Here is a 26,451-nt window from a genome sequence, read left to right on the forward strand (position 1 = left end):
GGCAGCAGGCAACCATGAGGTCATTTCAACAGAGTCCAATTCGATGCCCAGGAAGGCCAAACAAGTACAGGCCGCCACACTCTGGAAACACTGCAATAACTGCACACATGTCGCCGAAGATGCCTTTCCCACAAACAGGAAGTCATCCAGGTAATGAACCAAGCTAGTAATTCCTACTTTTTCAGCCACCACCCAATGGACAAAAGAGCTAAAGGCTTCAAAATAGGCACACGCGATGGAACATCCCATAGGCAGGCACCTATCGAAGTAAAATTCCTCCTGAAAGCGAAAACCTAGCAGCGGAAAAAAGTCGGGGTGGATTGGGAGAAGCCTGAAGGCAGACTCTATGTCCACCTTAGCCATCAAGGCCCCCACACCACAATGATGAACCATCGCTACCACCGTCTCGAAGGACACATACCGCACTGTGCAGAGGCCTTCCGGGATGTAATCATTTACTGATTTACCCTCTGGGAAGGAAAGGTTGTGAATCAGCCGGAACTTACCTGGATCCTTCTTGGGTATCACCGCTAAAGGGGAGAAAACCATATCAACCATCGGAGGATCTGGGAACGGACCCCCAATTCGTCCCAACGCAATCTCACTTTGCATTTGTCCCTGACCACGTGAGCCAACTTACGAACCGATGGACAATTTTGACCCCCACCCACCCCCACCGGTCCCTCAAAAGGGATAAGAAAACCACGTGCAAAACCATCCTGCAAAAGATTAGCGACCCCCACTTTTGGGTACCTACCCAACCATGACAGCATAGTATCCAAACGGACAGGGGTAGGAGCTACCCTCAAAATTTCACTTAGGGGGGTTCTTAGAGATGACCCCACCACTGGTCCCACCGCCCACTCGCTTTGGACACTTGAAGGAGGGGTGGCCCTGTCCGCAACTGGCACATGCATGCTTGAACTTGCAATCAGGAAAACTGCATGCTGTGCGATTAAACTTCCAACATACATCAGGGAATGCGACCCCGCTCGACCGCCACCCACAGAGCCCGCCCCGAACTGAAGGGACCGCACTCCAGTTGCACTGGAGGCCCTCCCTGCTTCAGAGGACGCATTAGACCCTGATTTAAAACTCATCTGGGTCAACCACAGGCCAACATCTCGAGTTCCCCAAGTCATGTACTTATTCTCCTCCATTAAGTCGCGGAAGCGCTCCATTGTAATTGAGCCATGACAACCCCTTGTACACCTGACTGGCAGCCAAAATGGCATCAGCATATGCTAGTAACGGTCCATACTGCGTAGGGTCACGATGACCCACCACACTGGCCAGCCGAAGGAACGAGCGTATCCAATTAAGCACATTGCGCACCACCCGACGATCCCCACTTTGCGGCATATCTCCCCCACGCCGACTTTTCTTCTCTCTCCGCTTCCCCCGACAGCCCTCAAGCAGCGTGAATATATCTATGTACTTCCGCTGCCTGATCTTACGATGGAGGGATTTCGGAACATCCTCCCACAATTCTGATAGACTAACAAGCGCAGGAGCCCCCCTTTCAAGAGGCTTACTGCCGATCCCCCGCTGCGGACCCTCGCCCCGCTCCGAAGCCCCAGACGAGTCCGACAAGGATGAAGAGGAAGAGGAAGAAGCGGAAGAGCTGGAACGTGAAAGCTTCTTCTTGTGCCGCGACTTAGCACGCATCTTAGGAGCCTCCAAACTGGCAACCGCGGGCTCCAGAACCACATCGGTAAAGCAGTAGGCGCCCCATTTGCACTGACAACCGACTCACTACCACCCCCGCCTGCCACCGCTAACTCACCACTCGGACCACTGGTGCTGCCGGATGCAACAGGAGCTGGAACCATGGAACTGGATACACTTTGCCCACTGCCTGGACCACTCGCGAAAGACGATGGACCTGCGGGTCCGGGGATGTTGGTAGCCACAGCGATCAGATCATTGCACCACTCCTCCCGGCACAAAGGTTCTGGACCGTCAGCCAGCTCATCTTCCTGAGGACTTGGAGACAAAGAAGCAGCAACAGCCAAGGCCCAGCAGACCCGAAACCATACAGACTCACGCGAGACCCCTCAAAAAAGTAAGGCCAATCCCGTGGCCCTCCACCAGAAGGGGACGGGGCCTGAGCACCCCTCCAAGGACCTGACCTAACACCCCAGGGAGAGATCGAAGGAGCGGGGAACCAACCGGATGAACCACCATACCAAGATGGTGAGGGGCCCTCTGACCATGCAGGAAAATACGGACCCCAGCTGTGCCCTGGGCCCCAGCCCAGTCTTGCACCCCTGCCAGCATTCCACCACTCAGCAGCTGTATCGGCCGCTGGATTCATCCCCTGAGCCCCAGAAGCACCCACCTCGGGGGAACCTAAGGAAGTCCATCCAGGGGCCCCACAAGGGGGGCCCGACCACTAGCTCCACCCCCCTCCCTAACAGAAATGTCTCCGGCTAGTTCCACCCCGGTAACAGGCCCGGTGCTGGGCAGAAGGCAGCACAGCCTCAGCTGCTGCAGCTCTGCCTGTTACAGCACTGGACGGCTCTGTGTGCACGAGCACCGAAGCTGCCGGCTGCTGAGGGTTATTGCGAGGGGAAGGAGAAGAGGAGGGACCCAACCGAGGCTCAGCCAGCAGAGAGGCCTTACGAGAGCCCCCCTTTTTCCAGTCACTGCAGCCTGGGCCCCCCCCCCCCCCCGGAATGAGCAACCCTCCCCCTAACCGTGCTCCCCTCAGGATCATCGCCGGGCCGACTGCCTCCACTCCCGAATCGCCTCGGCGCTCCTCCGGCACTGCATCCTCCATCTCTCCCGATGCCATCGCAGCTTCCTCGGATGCCATCGCCCACCCGATTCGCCGCCGACTCGAACCACCGCCGCCGCACCAGCTCACAGAAACCTGCCAGGAATTGAACCGAGGAAAAAAGCCCCCCGCCGACGGAACTACGAGGCATGCAGCGCCAGATGCCAGGCCGGGAAGAGAGACAGACCCGAAGAATCAGATAGTCTCTCTTCCAACTCCTCCTCCCCCCCTCCCAACTAGTCACCACAGGAGTCAATCAGCTCCCATCCCTTTGTGGTTCAAAAGAACCACCAATCCCAGAGCAGCAGGAAGCACGAGGAGCCTGGGGGCCGGCCCCACCTCGAGGCTCCCCTCCCCCCCTGCATGACGCCAGCCAGGCTTGCATTAGCGAGCCTGGCGCCATATTATCTTGGTCGGGCAGGTATGAAGCCTACCCGACCTCTCATCAAAATGGCTCATGACCAGAGAGGCACACCGCCCTTCTATGCAGGACGTTCAAAAATTACAGCATCTGCATTCCAGCACTGAATCAAACTCATCTCTCAAAGACTTGACTCTGGTAGACAGTGGGGCAGGCTGTATAGTACTGGATAGGGAAACCTAAAAGTGAACTGTGAACTTATGGCATAGGCTTTGCCCTTTGAACATCTCTGGTGAGTAACTTCATTAAATTTCCAAAAGGAATGAATGAGAGATTATTTTTATCCACATAAATATCTCCAAAGGTAGGTATGTCAGAATTATTCGTGCCTATGACCCTACTATGAATCACACTGATGATGTCAAAGGTGCTTTCTATGAGTGATTGGACAGATCCATATAGGATATCACTTAACAAACTGATACTTATTTGCAACTTCAGTACTAGAGCTGGCTTAACCTCATGCAAAGCCAACTCAGACTCTTGTTTCTGTCCAAATACACTGAACACAATTTTGAAATCACTAACACCATGTTCAATTAGCTAAACAAGTACAAGACTACCTGGATGCACCTCTGCTTCAAGCAATGGGATTTTTTGGGACCTCATCATTGACATACAGAAATATATTTATGAAGTAAAAATCACCTATGCCCTGAAAGGTACAGATTGCTGATCCAAGTACAGAAGCTAGTTTTCAGCAGAAAATATGACCTCATAGACCGAAACCTTAAAAAAAATTAAACGCCATTAATCTTAAGATCTAAGAACTCAGGAATTGCAACATAACTGGCAGCACAGTTCCTGAGGACTGACATCAAAGATACAGACTGTGAAACAGCATGAAGAAAATTTCATGATTCAATACTCTATATTTGCTGATGTTTTTAGCTTCATTAAAAGGAAATAGGCCAGATTTGATGAAAATGACACAGAGTTCTAGACAAAATGTATATACACAGTACATACATTGCTGGCAAGTCCCCAGAAAAGACGGCTTGCTACCTTCCAAGTCAAGACCAAATACCTGACTATGGCAAATGAAAAACAAATAGTGGGAGGAGAAAGATCAAAGAAATGCAGAAAGTAGCAGATAAACTCAACATCAAATTTTTCAGTCTGGGTCTCTGAGTTGCTTATAATCCTACTCCAAACAGTAGTGCTCCCATTTGTTTGGCAGATGATACTAAAAGTCTGACAGAGAACACTGAAATCCTGAACTGTAAGACAGAACATTTCAACTAAATCTCCCCTCCAGAATGTCTGACAAGGCTCTGAAAGACAACTCTCCGATTTGTTTAAATGTGCTGGCTGCTAACTTCATGGAGTGCCCCCTAGTCCTTGTATTATCCGAAAGAGTAAATAACCATTTTACATTTACCCATTCAAGTCCTTTCATGATTTTATAGACCTCTATCATATCCCCCTCAGCCATCTCTTCTTCAAGCTGAACAGCCCTAACCTCTTTAGCCTTTTCTCATAGGGGAGCTGTTCCATGCGCTTTATCATTTTGATCACCCTTCTCTGTATTTTCTCGAGTGCAATTATATCTTCTTTGAGATGCAGTAACCAGCATTGTACACAGTATTCAAGATATGGTCTAACCATTGAGCCATACAGAGGATTATGACATCTTCCGCTTTATTTGCCACTCCCTTCCGAATAATTCCTAACACTGCTTTTTTGACCACCACATCACACTAAGCCGATGATTTCAATGTAATATTAATTATAACGCTCAGATATTTTTCCTGGGTGGTAACTTCTAAATGGAACCTAACATCAAGTAGCTATAGCATGGATTATTTTTCCCTATATGCATCACCTTACACTTGTCCATATTACATTTCATCTGCCATATGGATGCCCAATCTTCCAGTCTCACAAGGTCCTCCTACAATTTATCACAATCCGCTTGTGTTTTAACTACTCTGAATAATTTTGTGTAATCTGAAAATTTGATCACCTCACTCGTCGTACCTCTTTCTAGATCATTAATAAATATATTAAAAAGCACCGGTCTAAGTACAGATCACTGAGGCACTCCACTGTTTACCTTTTTGCACTGTGAAAACAGACCATTTAATCCTACTCTCTGTTTTCTGTCTTTTAACCAGCTTGCATTTCACAAAAGGACAACTCCTCCTATCCCATGACTTTTTAGTTTTCTTAGAAGCCTCTCATGAGGGACTTTGTCAAACACCTTCTGAAAATCCAAATACACCATATCTATCATTTCACCATTATCCACATGCTTATTCACCTCTTCAAAAACATTTAGCAGATTTGTGAGGCAAGACTTCCCTTTTGTTATGTTCTGTGTGTCTTGAACTAATAGTGGGCTCTTGGGTCGTGGCGAGTGAAGACTCCACCCACAGGAAGGAGCCCTGTGGGCACTCACCACAACAGGCGAGGTCTCAGGAGTGATGGACAACAGAGGAAACAACTTTATTATACAGCCAAGGGTGATCCTTGCTAACTTGTATTGCAAGAAGTCAGCTGAGCTTAAGTATGGTAAGCGGATGACGTCATGCGGTGGGACGCCCCCGAGGTTCCCGCCATGACGCGTTCAAGAAGGGGGCAGGCGCGACCGTGCCTTAGGTAACCCCGGATGTAAGATAGCCGGTCACGGGCATGCTGGTCCCGGGCATGCCTTGAGGGTCGGCGTTTGGAAGTGGAGGCCGCCATTCTTCCCAGCTGCATAGAGAAAGGAGATGAGCAACAAAGGTTGCAGCTGCCTGCGACTGACGGGCGCAACACCTTTGGGTAAATCCATGCTGTCTGTCCCATTAAATCATGTCTGTCTATATGTTCTGTGATTTTATTCTTTCCAATAGTTTCCACAATTTTTCCTGGCACTAAAGTCAGGCTGACAGGTCTATAGTTTCCCTGATCATCTCTGGAGCCTTTTTTATGTATCAGGATTACATTCAGAATGGTTTATTCTGAAGCGAATAAATGCCATACGAACCACCCCCAAAACATGGGCTTCCAAATTCCAGTTACCATCCAACTTCACCCCCAAAGACTTAACTCTTTGCCACTGTCAGCCTCTCATCAATCTTTAGTTGTAATATCTCTAAGCTCTCCCAATCTGTAAAACCTCCATGTTTTAAAAATTCAAAGTAGACCACTTCCACTTAAACAGTCCCTCACTGCCCCCATGCAATCTTTGAACAACTTAGTAGAGGCCTCCTTTTCCTTGCCCATTGTTACCAGGATCTGTATATTATCAACGTAAAAAAATGAAGTAAACCCATAAAAACAAATCAATCTTCCCAACGGGGCCAAAAAATGTTGAAGAGCAAGGGGGACAAAGATGATCCTTGAGGGACACCAAACTCCACTTTCCGAGAGACCAAATCCTTATCCTGAAACTTTACCCTATGTCCACTCGTAAAAATAACGTCAATCATTGCAGAACCATTCAGGGCAGGAATTCCAATCAGGTACAAGTGGAAGATTGAACAATCTGACATATTATACGCTTACTCTAAAATGATGAAATCAGTGGTCAGGAACTTGTCATTTGTAGATGACTGTGGACTAGTAGCCATTCACTGAAAGATCTCCAGGTTATCAGAGACCAGTTTTCCTAGATAACTAGATGCTTTTAGCTCTCCATTAGCCTTAATAAAAAATAGAGGTCATGTACCATTAAGCTTCATCTACGGCCTATATCAAGTGTACACGTTTCATCGAGGGCACTCCCTTAATGCAATTGACAAATTCTGTTATCTTAGAAACATTTTTGATTATACAATGCATTACCATATCAAACTTTTCCTCTGGCAGACTCCAACAGCATCTGCAGGATGAGAAAGGATTGAGACTGTCTACCAGTGTACTAGGCAGTAGTACATCCACACTGCTATATGGATGTGATTCCTAGTTGCTATACTATGGACACCTCTGGCAAATGGAACAATTCCATTAATGATCCCCAAGATCCATCTGTTATATAAGGTGTCAAGACAGGATCTCCAATAGAAAAGTCGTTGAGAGATGTCACATTTCCAGTATGGAAGGAATGGTGATATCCAGTATAGAAGGAATGGTTATGAAGGTTCAGCTTCAGTGGGCAGACCATGTCATAACATTTGAGGACACCAGCACTCCCAAAGCTGTATTCTACCACCAACTGAAAAATGAGCACAGACCACAGGGAAAGCGCAGTTGCATACCTATAACAGGTATTCTCCTAGTACACATATGTGGGTGACATCATCCGATGGAGCCCGACACGGAAAACTTTTGTCAGAGTTTCTAGAAGCTTTGACCAGCACACTGAGCATGCCGCTATCTGCATGTCCATGCAAGGTCCCCCATAAGTCTTTTAATATAGAAAAAATACGAGCGAAAAAATAAAACAACAAACCAGAAGGAGAATCCAATTCCATGAGGTGGTGAGTGGGATTCCTGAGGACTAACATCCTGCTGTCCTAGGAGAACACCTGTTAAAGGTAAGCAACTGCCCTTTCTCCAAGGACAAGCAGGATGGCAGTCTCACATGTCGGTGAATACCAAGCTCCAGGCTGTCTCCGAGAATAAGAGAGACCAACAGGAGCCGAACAAAGTGCCAATGGGCACAACAATAACTATGGCTCATTTGGTCAGCAGGAGACTGCCTGGTGGAACCAGGGCATAAGGCGGGAAGACATCGGTTCAGGTCTGGAAAAGATTGTGCGGGACGGATTGACCAAAGGCACACTCTTGATGCCCATCCTTGTCCAAGCAGTACTGAGCTGCAAACGTGTGAAAAGAACCCCACGTTGCGGCCCGGTAAATTTAGACGATGGGAACTGTTCGCAGATGAGCCACTGACATCGCCATGGCCCGCACAGACTAAGCTTTAACTCTGCCGGCCAGCGGAAGGCCTGCTTGCGCATAGCAGAAGGCAATGCAATCCACCAGCCAGTTGGATAAAGTCTGCTTACCCACCGCCACTCCCAGCCTATTGGTATTGAAGGACACTGAGTGGACTGCCTGTGACTGGCTGTGCGATCTAATAGAAAGCCAAGGCCCTCTTGCAGTCCAATGTATGAAGAACCCATTCTCCTGGATGGGAATGAGGCCTGGGAAAGAAGGTGGTATAAACGATGGTGATTAAGGTGGACCCAGTCACAACCTTAGGCAGGAACTTAGGGTGCGTACACAAGACCACATGATCGTGAAGAAACCTCGTGTATGGCGGGTATGTAACCAAGGCCTGAAGCTCACTGACCCTACGAGCTGAATGTCGCCGCCAGGAATATAACTTTCCAGAATGCAGCGGCTCAAAGGGAGAACGCATGAGCCACACCAGGACAATGTTGAGGTCCCAGGATGCAATAGGAGGCCGAAGAGGGGGCTTTAGCTGCAGGAGTTAACTTAAAATAAAAGTTATCTGGCTCTCTTTAGCCATCCAGCTATATTCAATAGTGCAGCTTCATCACTTACTGTTCCTCTAAAGTTAGTCAGATAAGTTTCTCCAGCTAGCTATGTAATTCAGTCAGTGACTGAATATTACCCCTCAAGTGAATACAAGCACAAAAGGAAAAGAAGGAGAGAAGAGAGACCAACTTGGCAACTATACCAACTGCAGGTTTTACCTGTCGACTTAGTTGGGGTGAGATTCTTACATCACATCGAAGAACACATAAATAAACTGTTATACGTAATTGCTGAAAACTCATAAGTCATTATCGATAAGAAACTCCATCATACTTAGTGCTTGGCAAAAGCTTGTTCAGAAAAACTGAACAAGTTAAAAGGTATGCAAGCAGTGCCTCACATCTTTTGCTAATCTTTAAATCTAACCCATGAATTAAAATGTATTTCTTTATTAAAAAAAAAAAAAAAGAAAGAAATATTTAAATGTTTACTACAGAATTTAGGTCGGGGTGATACTATGTCAATTCAACAGCAGAAAACAAATAGAACATTTTGCAATCAAAGATAACCTGTGAAGGCATAGCAACAGGGGGTACCAACAGATAACATTTTTGAGTAGTTATACAACAGATGCATTCTTGTATCTTCTCTCTTTGCTGCCAAGAAAAATAAATGTCAACTTTTCTTATGCTGAATTACAAAAGAATAAAAAGTGAAAGCTTCTGTTTTGAAAAGCCCAAAATCTTACCTGGAGATAAGCTTGATATATTATATCAAATACAAAAGCTTGCGGCATCTCACTTGCTCTATGTCTGGCACGTTCTAGTGAATGGTCTAAACAACCGTCTGGAGAGGAAGCAATAACAGTAGAGACAAGAGGTCGGATGGCTCCAGCTGCCTAGGGAACAAAACGTAAAGCATACATTGAAAACTATATCTATTGAACTGTTTATTTTAACTGATTTCTGACTAGTGTACTTGTCAAAGAGAATTAAGGCATGTTTGTATTTAAACAGGATGGCAGCACAAGTATTTTCCAGTCTTATGGCGACACAGTCTTATGGTGACACACTAGTAGTGCAAAAACACCCTTGAGACCAGATAAAACGTTCCTGCAAGTTGCACAGGATGCCTTATGACAAAAGGCATTTGTGTGGAGGACAGAGACAACAAAGGTGGATACTTTGAAAGCACGTGATTAAAACTTGAATGTTCTTTAACAGGCGCTATAAATGGTCTCCAAAATGCTGTGTGCCAACTGGCTGACAAGACTCCGAACAAATATGAAGATGTCATCATAATTTACAGGCGTCCAGATTCACTGCACTCATACAGAAAGAGTTTGGCTTACAGAAAAAGCAAAAATATTCACCAGCTTGAAGTTTTCTAATGAAAACAGTCCTGACGTGTTGCAATGAATAAGGTTTGAATTAATTTCAAAACTCAAATTCCTATTCTTCAAAAAGCATTCAGTCAAACACAACTCTTCCAGATGCTAAGCAAAATTGGTAAACCTTATTGTATAACCACATTAAAAAAAAAACTGGTGTATGTTTGTAAATTGCTAAGAAAAAAAACAATACAGAATTAATGTCTTTCTGGTTCAAAGAAAATTTCTGAAGAAAAAGTCAGTCCTATAGATTTATTTATTTAATCAGATTTATCAGTCATCTCATTTCTACAGGAGCTCTAAGCAACATACAAAACCTAAAATAAACACACAAATATAACAAATGGACAAAATAACAATTAAAAATATCACCAAAACAAAATATTAACACAAGTTAAAAACCTTGATAAAATTAGGCCACAGCTTGGAGCAGCCTAAAAGTGATCACAGACCTCTAAACAATTACTAAAACTGATCAAATGCAGATTCCTGAAGATCAGATTATTATTGTGAGCAGACAAAAGGGAATCTATCAGAAAACAGGGACTGATTTGTAAAGAATATGTTTGTTAATTAAAAACTACATAAAAGTATTTTTTGCAAAATAACACAACAGCCATTCACTTTAGAACAAGCAGTTCCCACGGATTTCCAAGCAGAATATCACATCAGAGAAGAATAAAGATGGTTTTATATAAATTCAAGATAAGATATTCTATGTGCAAATTCTTACCACAAATTGGCATATCTTCGTCTCTAACATGCAGCACCTGAGGATGCAGCTAAGATACCGACCAAGATGGCCACATAAAGCCATACTCCAGCACTAATTTTGGAACATGGCCCTTCTATTAATGTTATTTGATATTTTTTCATCACAGTTTTCTGTGCTGAAGTCTTTTGGCCATAAGATCAATGTTGTTTTTGCTGTTTACGGCAGCACAAAATGCTCAAAACTAGACCCACCATCTCCCTCCAAAATGGTGGCTAATAAGGATTCCCTAGACATTTTGGCCCTGATAATGGATGAACTTCTCAGCCTCAAAGAAATGCTGAAGGCCAACAGCGAAGCAGTGTAGGCTATCAGACAAGAACTGCTTACCACTTTTAACCAAAGAGCAGAAGAGCTTGAAACCAGAGACTCACATCTAGAAGACAAAATGCTTACTGCTGAAAGAGATCATAAGACTATTGCTGAATCGAAACATGATCTGGAAGAGGCAAATAATCATAGCAGGAGAAGCAGTATCTGCATATTAGGTATGCCAGAGGGAACAGAGGATGCAGATCACATTAAATTTATTGAAGACTTCATTCCTAAACTACTGGGCCTTTCTTTCCAAAGGCCTTTTAAGGTGGAGCGTGCTCACCGGATTTCACTATCGTTATGAGAGACCAGGACCTACCCTTGACCGTTTATCTTCTAGGCCCTTCAATACCAACAGGCCCTTGCAAGTTTACAGGGCATTAAAATGAAATCACTGTTCACCTGGCAGGGGCATAGACCTCTAATAGTTGTGCATTTGGCTAAATCCATTGCTGCCTGACAGCTTCTAGCCATGTGACCACAGTTGAGCAATAGCTGTGGTATATTTTACCCAGCCCGGATGCGCGTGACACAAAATAATGTAATGCAAAATTTCAACAAACCGTTGAACTGTACTAATATTTTTCTGATCACTGGTACTGGAATGGACTGTGAGGGAGTGTTTAGATAGGCATCTCCCTCAATCCACCTTAAAGGACAGGGCTCAGATACCCTGCCCAATCCTCCTTAAGCTTGGGCTCCCCAAGGTAGCCTGGCAGGAGGGAGGATCCAACCCCTGAGCATAAAACCAGAGGCCTAGACAAGGTGGACGAGCTGACAGAGGACTTATCTGTAAGGTTGGTAAACTGCTTGTATTTAAAACTTAGAGACCGCCTGAGTTCAAGGAGTCTGTTCTACTGTCTGCTGATACTTGTGTGTCTTTAAGATCACTGTAAATAAAGAACACTTTAAGCACAGCCAGAGTTTCTGTGTGGTTTCCTCTGGCTGTAACCAGGCCATTGACAGCTCAGGTGCCACATATGGTGTCTTATGTAGGATCTCTCTAAGCAAGGCACCGAGGGAAAACCCAGTTTCTAGGGAGGACTGGGAAGAGGAACAGTTTGTTAGCTGTGCTGCTTCTCAGCAGCTGAAGAATGGGTATAGCCCTCTCTGGGGCCGATGTAATACAGTGTGCTCAGCTGAGCGCACTGTATAACCAGCATCGGTTGCGGAATGAATGAGTAATAGCCTCATGCACATGCATTCGCTTCACCGGTGGCCATTTTCAATACTGGCAGACAGTTGGATATGGAAACCGGCATAACCGGCAGCCGCAGCGGGGGTCGCATTAGCAAGCTCTCCGCGCTTGCTAATGCTAATGGCAAAGTTGCTAATGCTAATGGCAAAGTTGTTTTTTTTTCTTTCTTCTCTCTCTTTGCCTTGGGCCCTCCTAGCTCCAACCTAGCTTGTGTGCAGGCCGGAGAGACCAGCAGGGTTCTTGCTTTGTTTGCTCTTCTACATCTGGAGAATAATTTAAAATGGAGCAGGTGATCCAAATTCTTGCCACTGTCCAACAGCAGCTGCAGAGTGCCCTGCAAGCATAAATTACCCAGCAGGAAGCGTTACAAGTACAGGTGATGCAGCAACATACTGTGCAAACTGCTGTGGCCTGTCCACCGTCAGTGTCGCCAACCCTCCTTAAGATGAGCCCAGAAAAGGATCCAGAGGGGTTCTTGAAGGACTTTGAGCATATTGCAAGGCTGGCCTGAAGCTAGATGGGCTATCTACCTGGGAAATGTACTTAAAGTACCGTGTCAAGAGGCTTATCAAACCACCAATCCAGAGGGGACAGCCACAAATCCGGAGGTCAAGGCAATGATCCTACAAACAGCAGGAATCACCAGAGAAGCCTTCCAGAGGAGTTTTGAGGAAGACTTTTACCGGCAGGGGAGAACCCTAGAACTTGTTCCACCACCTCAAAGATGCCGGTTAGAAGTGGCTGCATCCAGACGGGAAAACCGGGGAGGAGGTGGCCAAAGCAATTTTGCTGGAGCAGTTCCAGAACAATCTCAGTCCGCCCATGCAGCAATGGGTTTGCCAGCATCCGGACCGGACGATGGAAAAAGCCCTGGAGGTAGCAGAGGCATACTCTCGGGTCCAGACCATGCCTACACCCCACCCTGCAGAGAGAAACCCCTCAATATAGAGAGGAATGGCGGAGTCCGGAGCCTCAGAGACAGGCCCAAATGAACCAGTCATCCCAACGGCAACCTCCAGTCGGCTTGACATGCTTCCATTGTGGGGAGCGAGGACACTTCACGAGAGACTGTTCCCGCAGGGAACTGGAGTCAACTGATACTAATGTGGTAACTTCTTACTGTTGCAACTTAGTAGATGTCTCCAGCTGGGGAGCCTCTAAATGTGTGATACCAGTGGAGCTGAATGAGGTTTCCACCCAAGCGCTAATGGACTCCAGTAGTATTGACATGCTCATGTGGAGCAATTTTCTGAAATGGATCCATTTTGAGGCTGGAAAAGTAGTGACATTGGCAAATGTTCACGGGGACCATCAATGATATCCTACCTGCTGGGTACACCTGAAGACCCTGGCCAATCAAGGGACAATGGAGGCCACAGTACTTCCTTGGTTACCTTACCCCGTAATTATTGGGCAGGATGCCCAAGTTTTAAGGCCCTTTTGGATCAGAATACAATGCCCTTTCCATGGGAGAACCCTCGTTCATAAGGATGCTAAACCTCATAAGCCCCTGGGGAAGGGGAAGGTCCATCCATAGGCCTGAAGGGACGAAGTAATCACCCGGACGCTGCTCCTGCAAAGGGAGACCAAACCACTCACAGAGCAGGCCACTTTGAGGTCCATATTTAGTCACTGTCTGGACTGCAAAGGTGAATTTTGCAGGTATATTCAATAGTGCAGTTGCACATTGAATATAGCCGTTAATCTAAAAGTTAGCTGGCTAACTTTAGGACAGATTTTTGGATTGACCAGGCTTAGCTGGATAAGTTATCCGACTAACTCTGAATTAACTTATCTGGCTAACTCAACTCCTCTGAGTTACATCCCAAATCACCCTTAATTTATCCAGCTAAATTCTAGACAATTAACTTACTATCCAGCTAGAATTTAGCCGAATAATTGTCCAATTCATTTAGCCAGATAACTCATTTCATTTAGCCAGATAACTCAGAAGTTATCTGGCTAAAAACCTCCAACTGACAGCAGTGCTGCCAGTTGGGCGGTTTTACCGCCCATTTGGGCTAGTTTTTGAGATCAGCTGTGGGAAATCTTTGGCTTTTTATGGTTGCGGTTTTTTGGGCTAGTTTTAAGGGCTTGTGCGGTTTTTGGGGCGTTTTTTTTTAAAATTTTGCCTGATCTCCAGAAGCGCTTATGCTGATTCATCACCAGCTGTTGCCCTGCTTTTAGCTGGCTGTAGATAGCGAGCAAAGTTTGTATCTAGAAACAACGTTGTGCTCAGATGAAATAATTTGAAGATGGTAACAATTTTTAAATATCTTTATTGCCGATATTATTAGTATTGTTTATTTCAGAACTGTGCTGTGCCATGTTACGAACGCTACAGGAAAGAAACGGGACAGTTAACAAAGGCTGGTCCGGATGGAAGAACTGAGGCATTGGTGAAGGACTGGGATGCAAAAGATCCTGAAGTAAACCAGAACTCGGTCCATACGCTCACGATGACAGAAGATGAATGAATATCTGGAACTAAAGGGAGTTTGAAGCCTGAGCGTGTCACTGTGGTTGCAGTCACTGAAGCATAGCTGTAAGTGACTGCCCCACTGATTCCAAATGCTCTAGAAGCTAGTACCGAATCAGCTCCCCTTTCCACACCTTCCCTCCCACCCCCCATCCAGTATGCTCTTTCTACCCAGTGGACCCCCTATCCCCAACTAAGCATTCAAACTACAGCTATGCACTGAAACTTACTCAAAGTTACTGAATCTCTCGGATCTTGTGCACTATCAGTGAAGCTGGTTTTACTTGTTGAAATTCAATAATATTTTAGTTTGTGTAGAATTACAAAAGGTCACCAAGTTTGGAGATATGCCCATGCAATGAAAGACAGAATAATAATGGAGATTTGAAGCAAAGAAAGTTTTTAAAGGGCAGTTATAGCTTGATTATTGGAAGGATGGAGAAACTGCTTTTTGTAGAAGATGACATCTTCTAAAAGTGTATTTAATCACTGGTTCAAAGTTAACTGCTTGGTCAGTTAAGGTTCTTTGTGACAGAACAGTTAGTATCAGCAATTAAAACATAACATGGGAGTTTAAATCAAACTTTTCATTCATACATAATTTTTACTACATACGTTTCATCTATACTGTAGTGTATTGTGATTGCTGTCTGAGTCCACTTAGATATGTAGAAATAAGGATCACCAAACAAGGTGAAGGTAATACATTTTTATTGAACTAACTTAAAGCCAGTCACAGCTCCTGTACACTATAATTAGGGACTGTCATTTTCAGTTTTATGTTGATTTCTGCATCTCTCCCCCTCCCCCTGATTTTTTGTTTTAATCAATTTTTATTATCCACTGCAGAATCAATACAAGACTATAGTAAGGTATGGGACACCGTAAGTAATACAGCCAGCTAGGCATAGAAAAAGAATTACATACAGAGACATCTAATTACAACGCTTAGATGCAATAAGGTCCACATACCATGCAACCCAAAGAACACATCCGCTAGGATAGAAGATTTTATATTTTATATAAAACATATAACATATAACCCCACCCTCCCCAAACCCACCCCCACTGACAACAAGGTAGCTAGCGGACATGTAGGAGAAAGGCACCCATCATAGAAGGAGGACAAAAGCAATGATAGATTTAATCTTGGCACTGGCGAACTGTCTGGGAAAATGTTCCGATTAAGGTTCTAGCTGCACTAATGCATAGAGACCTGATATGCTACCCCTGGGAGTCCATACAGGTTTGATAAGGTAACCAGATCTTGCGGAATGGGGGAGACAATCAAGATGAGTCGCAGTCATACGAGCCATCTGGAAAAGGAAATGCAGTTTCTGTTGTAGTAGTAAGCGAGGCTAGGTACTGTATCCGTTTTCCAATGTTGTGTGACAACTATACGTGCAGCAAAAAACCTGTTGTATAAGTCATTGTATGTCTTTATTTAAATCATCCAGTGGCAGGGTTAAGAGCACATGCCACGGTTCAGCCGTAAAGGAGGTATTGACAAGGGAGGATGTCCAAGATATAACAGACCTCCAAAAGTCTTGCATTCTCGGGCAGCTCCACCACATATGATAGTATGAGCTTACCTCGCCACACTTTCGCCAGCATTTATCTGAGGTACCTGAGTTGTATTTATGCAATTGTTGGGGTGTGTAATGCCAGCGATACAACAGCTTATAGCAGTTCTCCTGTAAACTGGAAGATATAGAACACTTAGATGCTGAGGTAAATATGGATTCCCAATCCTGACCAGACAGTTGTTTTGTAAAGTCCAAAGTCCATGCTGCCTGCACTCGAAGGGCTCCCATTTCTGTTCCACTAAGGATAGCATATATCTTAGATATAACACCTCGCATCACATGAGCATTAAGACATATATTTTCAAATAATGTGGTGGTAGTCCACAAGGAACCCTGTCTAACCCTTGCTTAAAAACATGATATACTCTGGCATAGAGCAGAAAGTCTACTTGATTCAATGAATAGCGGATACCCACTTCCTCCCGAGTCATGAGAGTACCCTGATTTTGAATATCTTTGATTCGTACAATACCAGCATGGACCCAGACAGCTTCTGGACTATTCGACTGAGGATAAGGGAGCAGTGCGTTTCCAAATATATGGGTTAGAGGTGTGTGAGTGAAAGGACCTATTATTGTGGCGCGACAGCGTGACCACACCTGTAGGGTTGTGTTTAAAGCATATGGAATATAGGTTACCCCTTTCCAAGTGTGCTTATGTTGCCATGGCAACGCTGATAAAGGTTGTACCCCAGAAAATGAATGTTCAAAGACAGCCCACTGTGGAAGTGCATGTGATCTATGAAGAATAACTAAGGCACATAGTTGTACAGCACAATAATACCAGGTTAAATTAGGTACACTTAAACCCCCTCTCTGCTTTGATACATATAGAGTGTTCCTATTCACCCTAGGGGGACGTTTTTTCCAAATGAAACCAAAAATAAGTCTTTGCCATTTTTTCAACATTGGGGCTGGGATAAGAATCGGTATGTGGTAAAGAAATACAATAGTCTAGGTAGGACGTTCATTTTAATAATGGCGATGCGGCCTAGCCATGAGAAGGTGTCCCTAGACCATCTCTCCAAGTCCCTCTGAATAGTTTGTAATAGTGGTGTGTAGTTAAGTGCATGCAATTGGCTGGCGCTTCTACCTATACGAACCCCCAAGAATTTTAAGGCTTGCTCTGCCCGCTTGAAGGAGAAGCTCTGTGCAATACTATGAACTTCAGAAGTGGGGAGATTGATATTTAAAAGTTCTGACTTATCATAGTTAACTCGTAACCCAGACACTATACTGAACAAGTTTAACTCTGCGGTAACCTCCCGTAGAGATTGAAAAGGTTCAGTAAGGGTGAACATGATATCGTCTGCAAATAATGAAATTTTAAAGTGATTGTGATCCTTGGCTACTCCCCTGATGCTCTCCAAGCTGCATATACGAGTTGTGAATGGCTCCAAAAATAAAGCAAACAGCAGGGGCGACAATGGACAGCCCTGCCGTGTGTCCTCCCCCTTGATTTTTAAGAGCAAAAGAGAATGAAACAAGAACTGCTGGAGGCAATATTACACATTCATGCATATATGTCCAGAAACAATTTCTACTGTAACAGTTTTGAGCCAACACCATCTATGTTGATTCATTTTACATCAGATATGTATAGATGTTATGGCATATGAACATGACAACCTAGATTTCTAGGCTTTTCTAGCCTTGTTTAAAACATTTTTCTATCCATAGTTATTTTTATCAATTTGTCTGCATGCAATGCGGGACTTTGTATAGAATCTTGCATAATTTCTTTTTTGAATTTTTTTAGTTTTGGGCTAGATTTTGTGATTGGTTGGCTATAAAAATGTTTGGCATCTGGCAACACTCTGACAGTAACCCTAGATGCTGCCAGGAGTGTGTTAAGACTCTACTGCCTTCCAGCTTGGGCGGGGTTCTAGATGGGTCAGGAGGTTGGGAGTGGGGGCCTAGAGCCACGGCCTTTTATTTAAACATCAGAGGAGTGCTAGGATTAGGAGGGGGACTGGGACAGAAATATTTTTGTGTAACATGAATATCAGCACTAGCCAGATAAACTTAAGAAGCCCCATCCCTAGAACACTCCCATGCCACCTCCTTTTTATCTGGTTACATTTTAACCAAGTAATGTTTTACCCAGTTAAAACGTACTGTAACTGCTGATTTCAGAGTTAGCAAGACAAACCCTCTTGAATATTGAGTTCATTATGGAATAGATTATCTTTCTGCGTTCTGAGTAACTTAATAACATTTATCTCCCAATAAGTCCATAATCTTTTTCAATGCCAAGCTCTTGTCTGGAATTCTGGATAATGGAATTCTCAAGAATCTGTCTTTGTGAGAACGTTCTGAAGCTCTTTTGAATATTCTAGCCTTACTTTCTAGAACCCATTGGTCACATGCCGTATGGTCTCAATTGTCCCAATAAGCTGACAACTTTGCTCTTGCTTTTTGATTTGCAGGAAAGAGCGCTTACAAATCACACTGAAATTTTTCTTCCTCACCTAGAAAAAATATGTTTCCGATCCTTTTTGTTATTCACCTAGAGGAACTGTATATTTTGCTTTTGAGCTATCATCTTCTGTCTTGATTCTATAGGACATTACTTGCTTTGAATACCTTCTGACATGCTTCCTAGAAGCTGAATACAAAAACCTTCTAAATGTGCAGGTATGCTTTTGATTCTTTTAGCTTCAGTATTAATTCTAATTCCTCACTGAAGAAAAAAGACCCCTTAAAAGACAGCCAAACCACATGTTTTTGAATTAACATCTGCAGTACAATCCCTTAGCCAAATAGTTCTTCTGACTGGAGTAGCTGCTGTGTTTGATCTTGCTGCAATGGCTGTCAAATCATATGTAGCATTTGCAACATATTCCATAGCTCTCACTATTGGAAAAGATGCCTTTAATTACTTCTGAACCCAAAGTGCCTTATGTATTTCTGCTGCAGGCTTGATATCCACTTAACTAATCTGAAATTAACATATTCAATGCTGCTCCTGACACCTCAAAGATTCTTTTAAAATATTATCACGTTCTCTATGTTGCGAGCACGGAGACACGATCACTTTCTCAAGGGAGATTGTGAGCCCTTGGACCACGGGACGGCTCAGGGAGAAGCCCCAAGATGCACACTGTGGGAGGTGAGAGAGTACCGGCACGGGCGGAGCAGGAACAAAGCTGGATTGAAGACAAGGCAAGGAACGTCTGGAACAGGAACAAGGCAGGCTCAGCCCTCCACTGGGCCTACATGCACCAATGAGACCCAGCAACACAATGCTGGTCTCAGGAGTAGCCCTCCGGCCACTCGATAACCCTTCCGGGCGTGCCGCTTGGGAACGACGAGTGCTTGAGGCCAGACGGAGGCTGAGGGCAGAAATAAGACAAGACAGGAACTAGAAGACTCAGACGTAGACTTAGGATACTCAAAGGACTCAGTCGTAGACTCACGATACTCGGAGGATTCAGACAAGGTTTCAGGTTACTCAGAAGACTCAGACAAGGTTTCAGGATACTTGGAGGTCTCAGGCTAGGATTCAGGAGAAAGTACTGGGTGAGTGCTGCATCGCAGCGCACCCTACATAGCTGCCCATGGCTGGTCGCGGGCCACGCCGAAGGCAAAGCATACTCCCGACGAAGCAGTGGAACTTGAAACCAGGACATGATGAAGATTCAGGAGAGGCCTGCACCGGGGCATGCCCTACATAGCCGTCGGTGGCTGGTCACAGACCACGCTGAAGAGGAGTAGGTTCTGGCAGAGTCTTGGGCATGGACGGAAGCAGGCACAAGATCGGAACAGGATTCTAGACTCAGGATCAGTACCCTGGCATTAAAACAGGAGCTTTCCGGAGGCTTGCACTGCAGACGAGAAGGTAGGACTTGTGCCACGAGGCGCCCTACACAGCCCCCCCAAGGGCTGGTCACGGACCACGATGGTGGCACACCAGGAAAGGTGAACAGACAAGGAACCTGGGAGCAGAACGAAGAGCTAAAGAAGAGGAATACGGAATCAGGACTGGAACATCGGACGTCAGGGACATCTGGATGCGGGGACATCTGGAACATCAGGACATCGGAACATCAGGACATCTGGACACGGAACATCAGGACCACTTGACATCAGAACATCAGGAACAAGGAACAAGTACGAAGGAGCTCCGACGAGGAACGAGAGCAGGAACATCAGGATGAAGATGACCAGGAACATCAAGGACATGGAACGAAGAGCCATCAAGACACAAGAAGACCACGGAGGACCTGGACCGGAAGGAAGACCACAGACCACTGTGAAGACCGGATCCGAAGGCCCTGAGGAAATGAAGCAGAGCCCTTTTATAGGGCTGAACCAAGCGAGGGCGGATGATGTCATCCATTGAGGCCGCGGGGCTTTTCCCACCACTGGCCCTTTAAATCTGTAGAAGAGGCGTGCGCCCGCGCCTAGGGAGACCCAGGAGGCAGGAAACAGTCGGGAGGCCAAGGTGGCGGCGTTCCTGCCGCGAAGAAGAAGGACAGCGGCTTCCCTGATGCTCAGGCAGTGTTGGCAAGCAGCATCCCTTGCTGCAAAGAGAAGATCCCGCTGGAGGCTCGGAGCCGCGAAGAAGAGCGGTGACATCAGCGGCATCAGGGCCGCATCGGCAAGGCGGTAGGTGAAGGGCCCGTCCGCGGGATGGGGGTCCGCGGGCAGGTTCGTAACACTCTATCCATGTTTTCTTTAAAAACTACTGCCCCACCAGTATAAATGTGGTTCTTCTAAACAAATTGAAATAGGAGCATCAACCTGCAGTCAAATTCTGATTATTCTCTTCAGCTGGACCTAAAATGGAAAATAATTTGTGGTTGTGCATGTCAAAGTACTAAGCGAATTCAGCCAGCACTATTCTAAAAGCACCAATTGTGTGGCAGAAGGGTAGCCAGCTCTCTCCTACCTTGATCTTCACATGTCCAATGTCGGAGGAAGTAAGAAATAAGGACAACCTTCCAGGGGGAGGGGGAGGTACCACAGAGTGCATGTTGGGCTATGGAGATCCATTATTCTTGGTTCCATAGCAGATGGGGATAGGTACTGCTGCCCCATCTCTGCTAGGGTGGGAGGAGGATTGGGGCAAATGGATCACTGCTGGGGCTGGAGGGGTGAGGGGGGGAATCGGGGGCAAGCAGCCCTTTGATATTTGGGCTAGAGGGAATGGGAGAGGAAAGCAGAGTTGCTTACATGTAACAGTTATTCTCCAAGGACAACAGAATATCAATCCTCACACATGGGTGATATCAAATAGATCGAGAGAGACATTGGAGAACTAAGAGTAAGATAAAACTAAAACTAAGTCTGAAGACCCCCACTTGGAGTCTTCGCCTCTGGGGAAAGAGGAAATAGGGGCTCTCTGTGCAGAAACTGTTTATCAATTTTTACCAGTTTTGGAGGGGGTTTTCCTGCCCACACAAAGATACCCTATCCACTGGGGAACCTCATTTTATCCATGCTCTCTAGAGTGTTTCCCCTACTCTAGCAGTAAGAGACCTTTGCACAGACAGAGGAATAACAGCAAAGATGAAATCTGTGGTGCTAAGAACTGTTTGAATTGTGCTAACCACTTCTCTGATTCACCTTCAGTAAAGCAGAGTTGCTTACCTGTAACAGGTGTTCTCCAAGGACAGCAAGATGTTAGTCCTCACACATGGGTGACATCATCGGATGGAGCCCGGCACTGAAACCTTTTGTCAAAGTTTTTAGAAACTTTGACAGGCACACTGAGCATGCCCAGCATGCCACTAACCTCGTGTCCATGCGGTGTCCCTCTTCAGTCTTATAACATAGAATTCCTGAAAAATAAAATAACAAACAGAGAAAAAAACCAACTCTGCAGGGTGGTGAGTGGGTTTCGTGAGAACTAACATCCTGCTGTCCTTGGAGAACACCTGTTACAGGTAAGCAACTCTGCTTTCTCCAAGGACAAGCAGGATAATAATGCTCACACATGGGTGAATAAATAGCTCCAAGCCGCTCCGAACATGTGTCGCAGAGAACTTGTGCCAACGTGCACAATAACTGGTGCGGCAGTAAATTATAGGAGCAGGCCTGCACCTAAGGACAGGGCCCATGGAGGTAGAGTTGGGTTTTTATGGCTGGAAGAGATTACAGAGGACGGACTGTCCAAAATGACTGTCCTGACAGACATTCTTGTCCAGGCAATAGTGCAAGGTGAATGTGTGGAAGGAACTCCAAGACGCCACTCTGCAAATCTCGTGAATGGGCACTGCACGCAAGTGGGCCATCGAGATCGACATGGCCCAGACAGAGTGAGCTTTGACATGGCCATCAAGCTGCAAATCAGCCTGTTCATAGCAGAACGTGATGCAATCCACTAGCCAGTGGGATAAAATCTGCTTGGAGACGGTGACTCCTAATCTGTTTCTGTCAAAGGAGATGAAAAGTTGAGTGGAGAAGAGGTGGGGCACTGTACGTTCCAAGTAAAAGGTAAACGCCCTCTTGCAGTCCAATGTGTGCAGAGCACGTTCACCTTGGTGAGCATGAGGCCTCAGGAAAAACAAAGGCAACACAATGGACTGGTTGAGATGGAACTCCGAAACCACCTTGGGAAGGAACTTCGGGTGTGTCCGTAGAACCACCTTGTCATGACAAAATTTTGTATAAGGCGGTTACGACACCAGAGCTTGCAGTTCACCTACCTTGTAAGCTGATGTAACCGTGACCAAGAAGATCACCTTCCAGGAAAGGTACTTTAGATCACAAAAATGCAAAGGTTCGAACGGAGGTTTCATGAATTGCGAGAGGACTACGTTCAGATCCCAGGAAACTGCCGGTGGGTGAGTGGGGGGCTTTAGTTGTAGTAAGCTCCTCATGAATCTGCCCACTAGCAGATGGGAAGAAATCATGGAACCATCCGAACCCCAATGGTATGCTCCGATAGCACTGAGGTGAACTCTCACTGATGTGGTCTGCAGACCAGACTCAGAGAAGGACAACAAATAGTCCAAAAATGCAGGAGGGGAGCAAGAGAACTGGTCCAGACCGTGACTCTTGCACCAAGACGAGAACCACTTCCACTTCAGATTATAGGATTTTCTGGTAGAAGTCTTTCTGGACTCCAGAATGACACGAGATACCCTTCCGCACAGTCACCTGGTCAAAATCCAAGCCGTGAGGGCAGGTTGGGATGGCGAAGCCTGCCCTGTCCTGGGTGATTAGTTCAGAGCAGACCCCCAGTCGGATCGGGGACGAGAGGCCAGGTCCCGCAGAGTCGGGAACCAGACTTGATGGGGCCAGCAGGGGGCGATCAGAATCATGGAGCCCCGATCCTGCTGCAACTTCTGGAGCGTTCTGGATATGAGAGGAAGGGAAGGGTAAGCGTACAGTAACCCTGTGCCCCAGTGGATCAAGAAGGCATCCGCTATCGATGCCCCACCCCTCTTGCTGAGGGAGCAGAAGCTGTGCACTTTCCTATTTTCCAAGGAGGCAAAGAAATCTGTGTCCGGACCCCCAGGCGTGGAAGATACAGTTTGCTTCCTCCTAACTGAAAGACCATTCGTGGGGCCGGAACATCTGGCTCAAGGCATCAGCCAGAATGTTGTCCACCCCCGGGAGGTATACCGCCCGGAGGGTGATGCCATTTTCAATGTCCCACGACCAAACTTGGACCACCTCCTGGCAGAAAGGGGGAACGACCCTATTCCCCCATGTTTGTGCAGGTACCACATGGCCACCTTGTTCAAAAGCAGTGCTCAGAACACCCGTAGGGCGTAGCGGATCACTTGCAACTCCAAGAGGTTGATCTGGAGCCGCGACTCCTGTACCAAACAGAACCCTTGAGTGGGTAGTGAGTTCCAGCGTTGGTGAAGGGTTCTACTCTCACAGGGCAAAGAGTTACACAGTCACAGTGGCCACTTAAGGCTTTAAAGCAGAAATTCCTTCCCTCCTTCAGTAAAGAACTCAAGTCCTGGGGAAAAAGATTTGTGAAAGAGCTAGTGTGAGTATATGCAGCCCCAGGATAAACAAATTATTTTATGTCCTCATTGGTAGTGAGCAGCTACCCCAAAACGAAGTTACATAAGTATTGTACCCACATATGTACATGTATTTTATAAGAACATAAGAAACTGCCATACTGGGTCAGACCAAGGGTCCATCAACCCAGCATCCTGTTTCCAACAGTGACCAGTTCAGGCTACACGTACCTGGCAAGTACCCAAAAACTAAGTATATCCCATGCTACTGATCCTAGTAAGAACAGTGGCTATTTTCTATGTTAACTTGATTAATAGCAGGTAATGGACTTCTCCAAGAACTTATCCAAACCTTTTTTAAACCCAGCTACACTAACTGCACTAACCACATCTCCTGGCAACAAATTCCAGAGTTTAATTGTGCATTGAGTGAAAAAGAATTTTTGCCAATTAGTTTTAAATGTGCAAAATGCTAAATTCATGGAGTGCCCCCTAGTCCTTCTATTATCCGAAAGAGTAAATAACCAATTCAAATTTACCCGTTCTAGGCCTCTCATGATTTTAAACACCTCTATCATATCCACCCTCAGCCGTCTCTTCTCCAAGCTGAAAAGCCCTAACCTCTTTAGTCTTTCCTCATAGGGGAGCTGTTCCATACCCTTTATCATTTTGGTTGTCCTTCTCTGTAGCTTCTCCATTGCAACTATAAATTTTTTGAGATGCAGCAACCAGAACTCTACACAGTATTCAAGGTGCGGTCTCACCATGCAGCGATACAGAGGCATTATGACATTTTCCGTTGTATTAACCATTCCCTTCCTTATAATTCCTAACATTCAAAATGCTTATTTGACTGCTGCAGCACACTGAGCCAACGATTTAAATGTATTATCCACTATGACACCTAGATTTCTTTCCTGGGTGGTGGCTCCTAATATGGATCCTAACATTGTGTATCTATAGCATGGGTGATTTTTCCCTTTAGGCATCACCTTGCACTTATCCACATTAAATTTCATCTGCCATTTGGATGCCTAATTTTCCAGTCTCACAAAGTCCTCCTGCAATTTATCACAATCTGCTTGTGATTTAACTACTCTGAATAATTTTGTATCATCTGCAAATTTGATTACCTAACTCATCATATTCCTTTCCAGATCATTTATAAATATATTGAAAAGCACGGGTCCCAGTACAGATCCCTGAGGCACTCCACTGCCCACCCACCTCCACTGAGAAAACTGTCCATTTAATCCTATTCTGTTTCTTGTCTTTTAACCAGTTTGTAATCCACAAAAGGACATCGCCACCTATCCCATGACTTTTTACTTTTCTTAGACGTTTCTCATGAGAAACTTTGTCAAATGCCTTCTGAAAATCCAAATACACTACATCTACTGGTTCACCTTTATCCACATGTTTATTAACCTCCTCAAAAAAGTGAAGCGGATTTGTGCAGCAAGACTTGCCTTGGGTAAAATCATGCTGACTTTGTTCCATTAAACCATGTCTTTCTATATGTTCTGTGATTTTGATCTTTAGAATACTTTCCAATATTTTTCCTGGCACTGAAGTCAGGCTAACTGGTCTGCAACTTCCCAGTTCGCCCCTGGAGCCCTTTTTAAATATTGGGGTTACATTAGCCACCCTGCAGTCTTCAGGGTCAATGGATGATTTAAATGATAGGTTACAAATTTTTACTAATAGATCTGAAATTTCATTTCTGAGTTCCTTCAGAACCCTGGGGTATATAGCATCCAGTCCAGGTGATTTACTACGCTTCAGTTTGTCAATAAGGTCAACTACATCTAGGTTTACCGTGACTTGGTTCAAGTCCATCTGAATCATTACCCATGAAAACCTTCTCCAGAATGGGTATCTCCCCAACATTCTCTTCAGTAAACACCAAAGCAAAGAAATTGTTTAATCTTTCCACAAGGACCTTATCTTCTCTAAGTGCCCCTTTAACCCCTTGATCATCTAACGCTTCAAATGACTCCCTCGCAGGCTTTCTGCTTTGGATATATTTTAAAAAGTTTTTATTGTGAGATTTTGCCTCTACGGCCAACTTCTTTTCAAATTCTCTCTTAGCCTGTCTTATCAATGTCTTATATTTAACTTGCCAACGCTTATGCTTAATCCTATTTTCTTCTGTTGGATCCTTCTTCCAGTTTTGAATGAAGATTTTTTGGCTAAATTAGCCTTTTTCTC

The 26,451-nt window shown here is 45.3% G+C and overlaps 1 protein-coding gene across 1 annotated transcript in view; it reads right to left on the reverse strand.

Annotated features, from left to right (window-relative positions):
* Positions 1–7,095: 7,095 nt before the first annotated feature.
* Positions 7,096–26,451, reverse strand: part of LOC115082187 (D-ribitol-5-phosphate cytidylyltransferase-like) — a gene marked incomplete at its 5' end in the record, with an annotated part of 112,362 nt that continues 93,006 nt past the window's right edge. The window contains 2 exons of the mRNA XM_029586438.1: positions 7,096–7,341; positions 9,322–9,471. Coding sequence (XP_029442298.1) covers positions 7,096–7,341; positions 9,322–9,471 — 396 coding nt within the window. The remainder of the gene's footprint in view (positions 7,342–9,321; positions 9,472–26,451) is intronic.

Source organism: Rhinatrema bivittatum, unplaced genomic scaffold (assembly GCF_901001135.1).
Source record: "Rhinatrema bivittatum unplaced genomic scaffold, aRhiBiv1.1, whole genome shotgun sequence".
NCBI lineage: Eukaryota > Metazoa > Chordata > Amphibia > Gymnophiona > Rhinatrematidae > Rhinatrema > Rhinatrema bivittatum.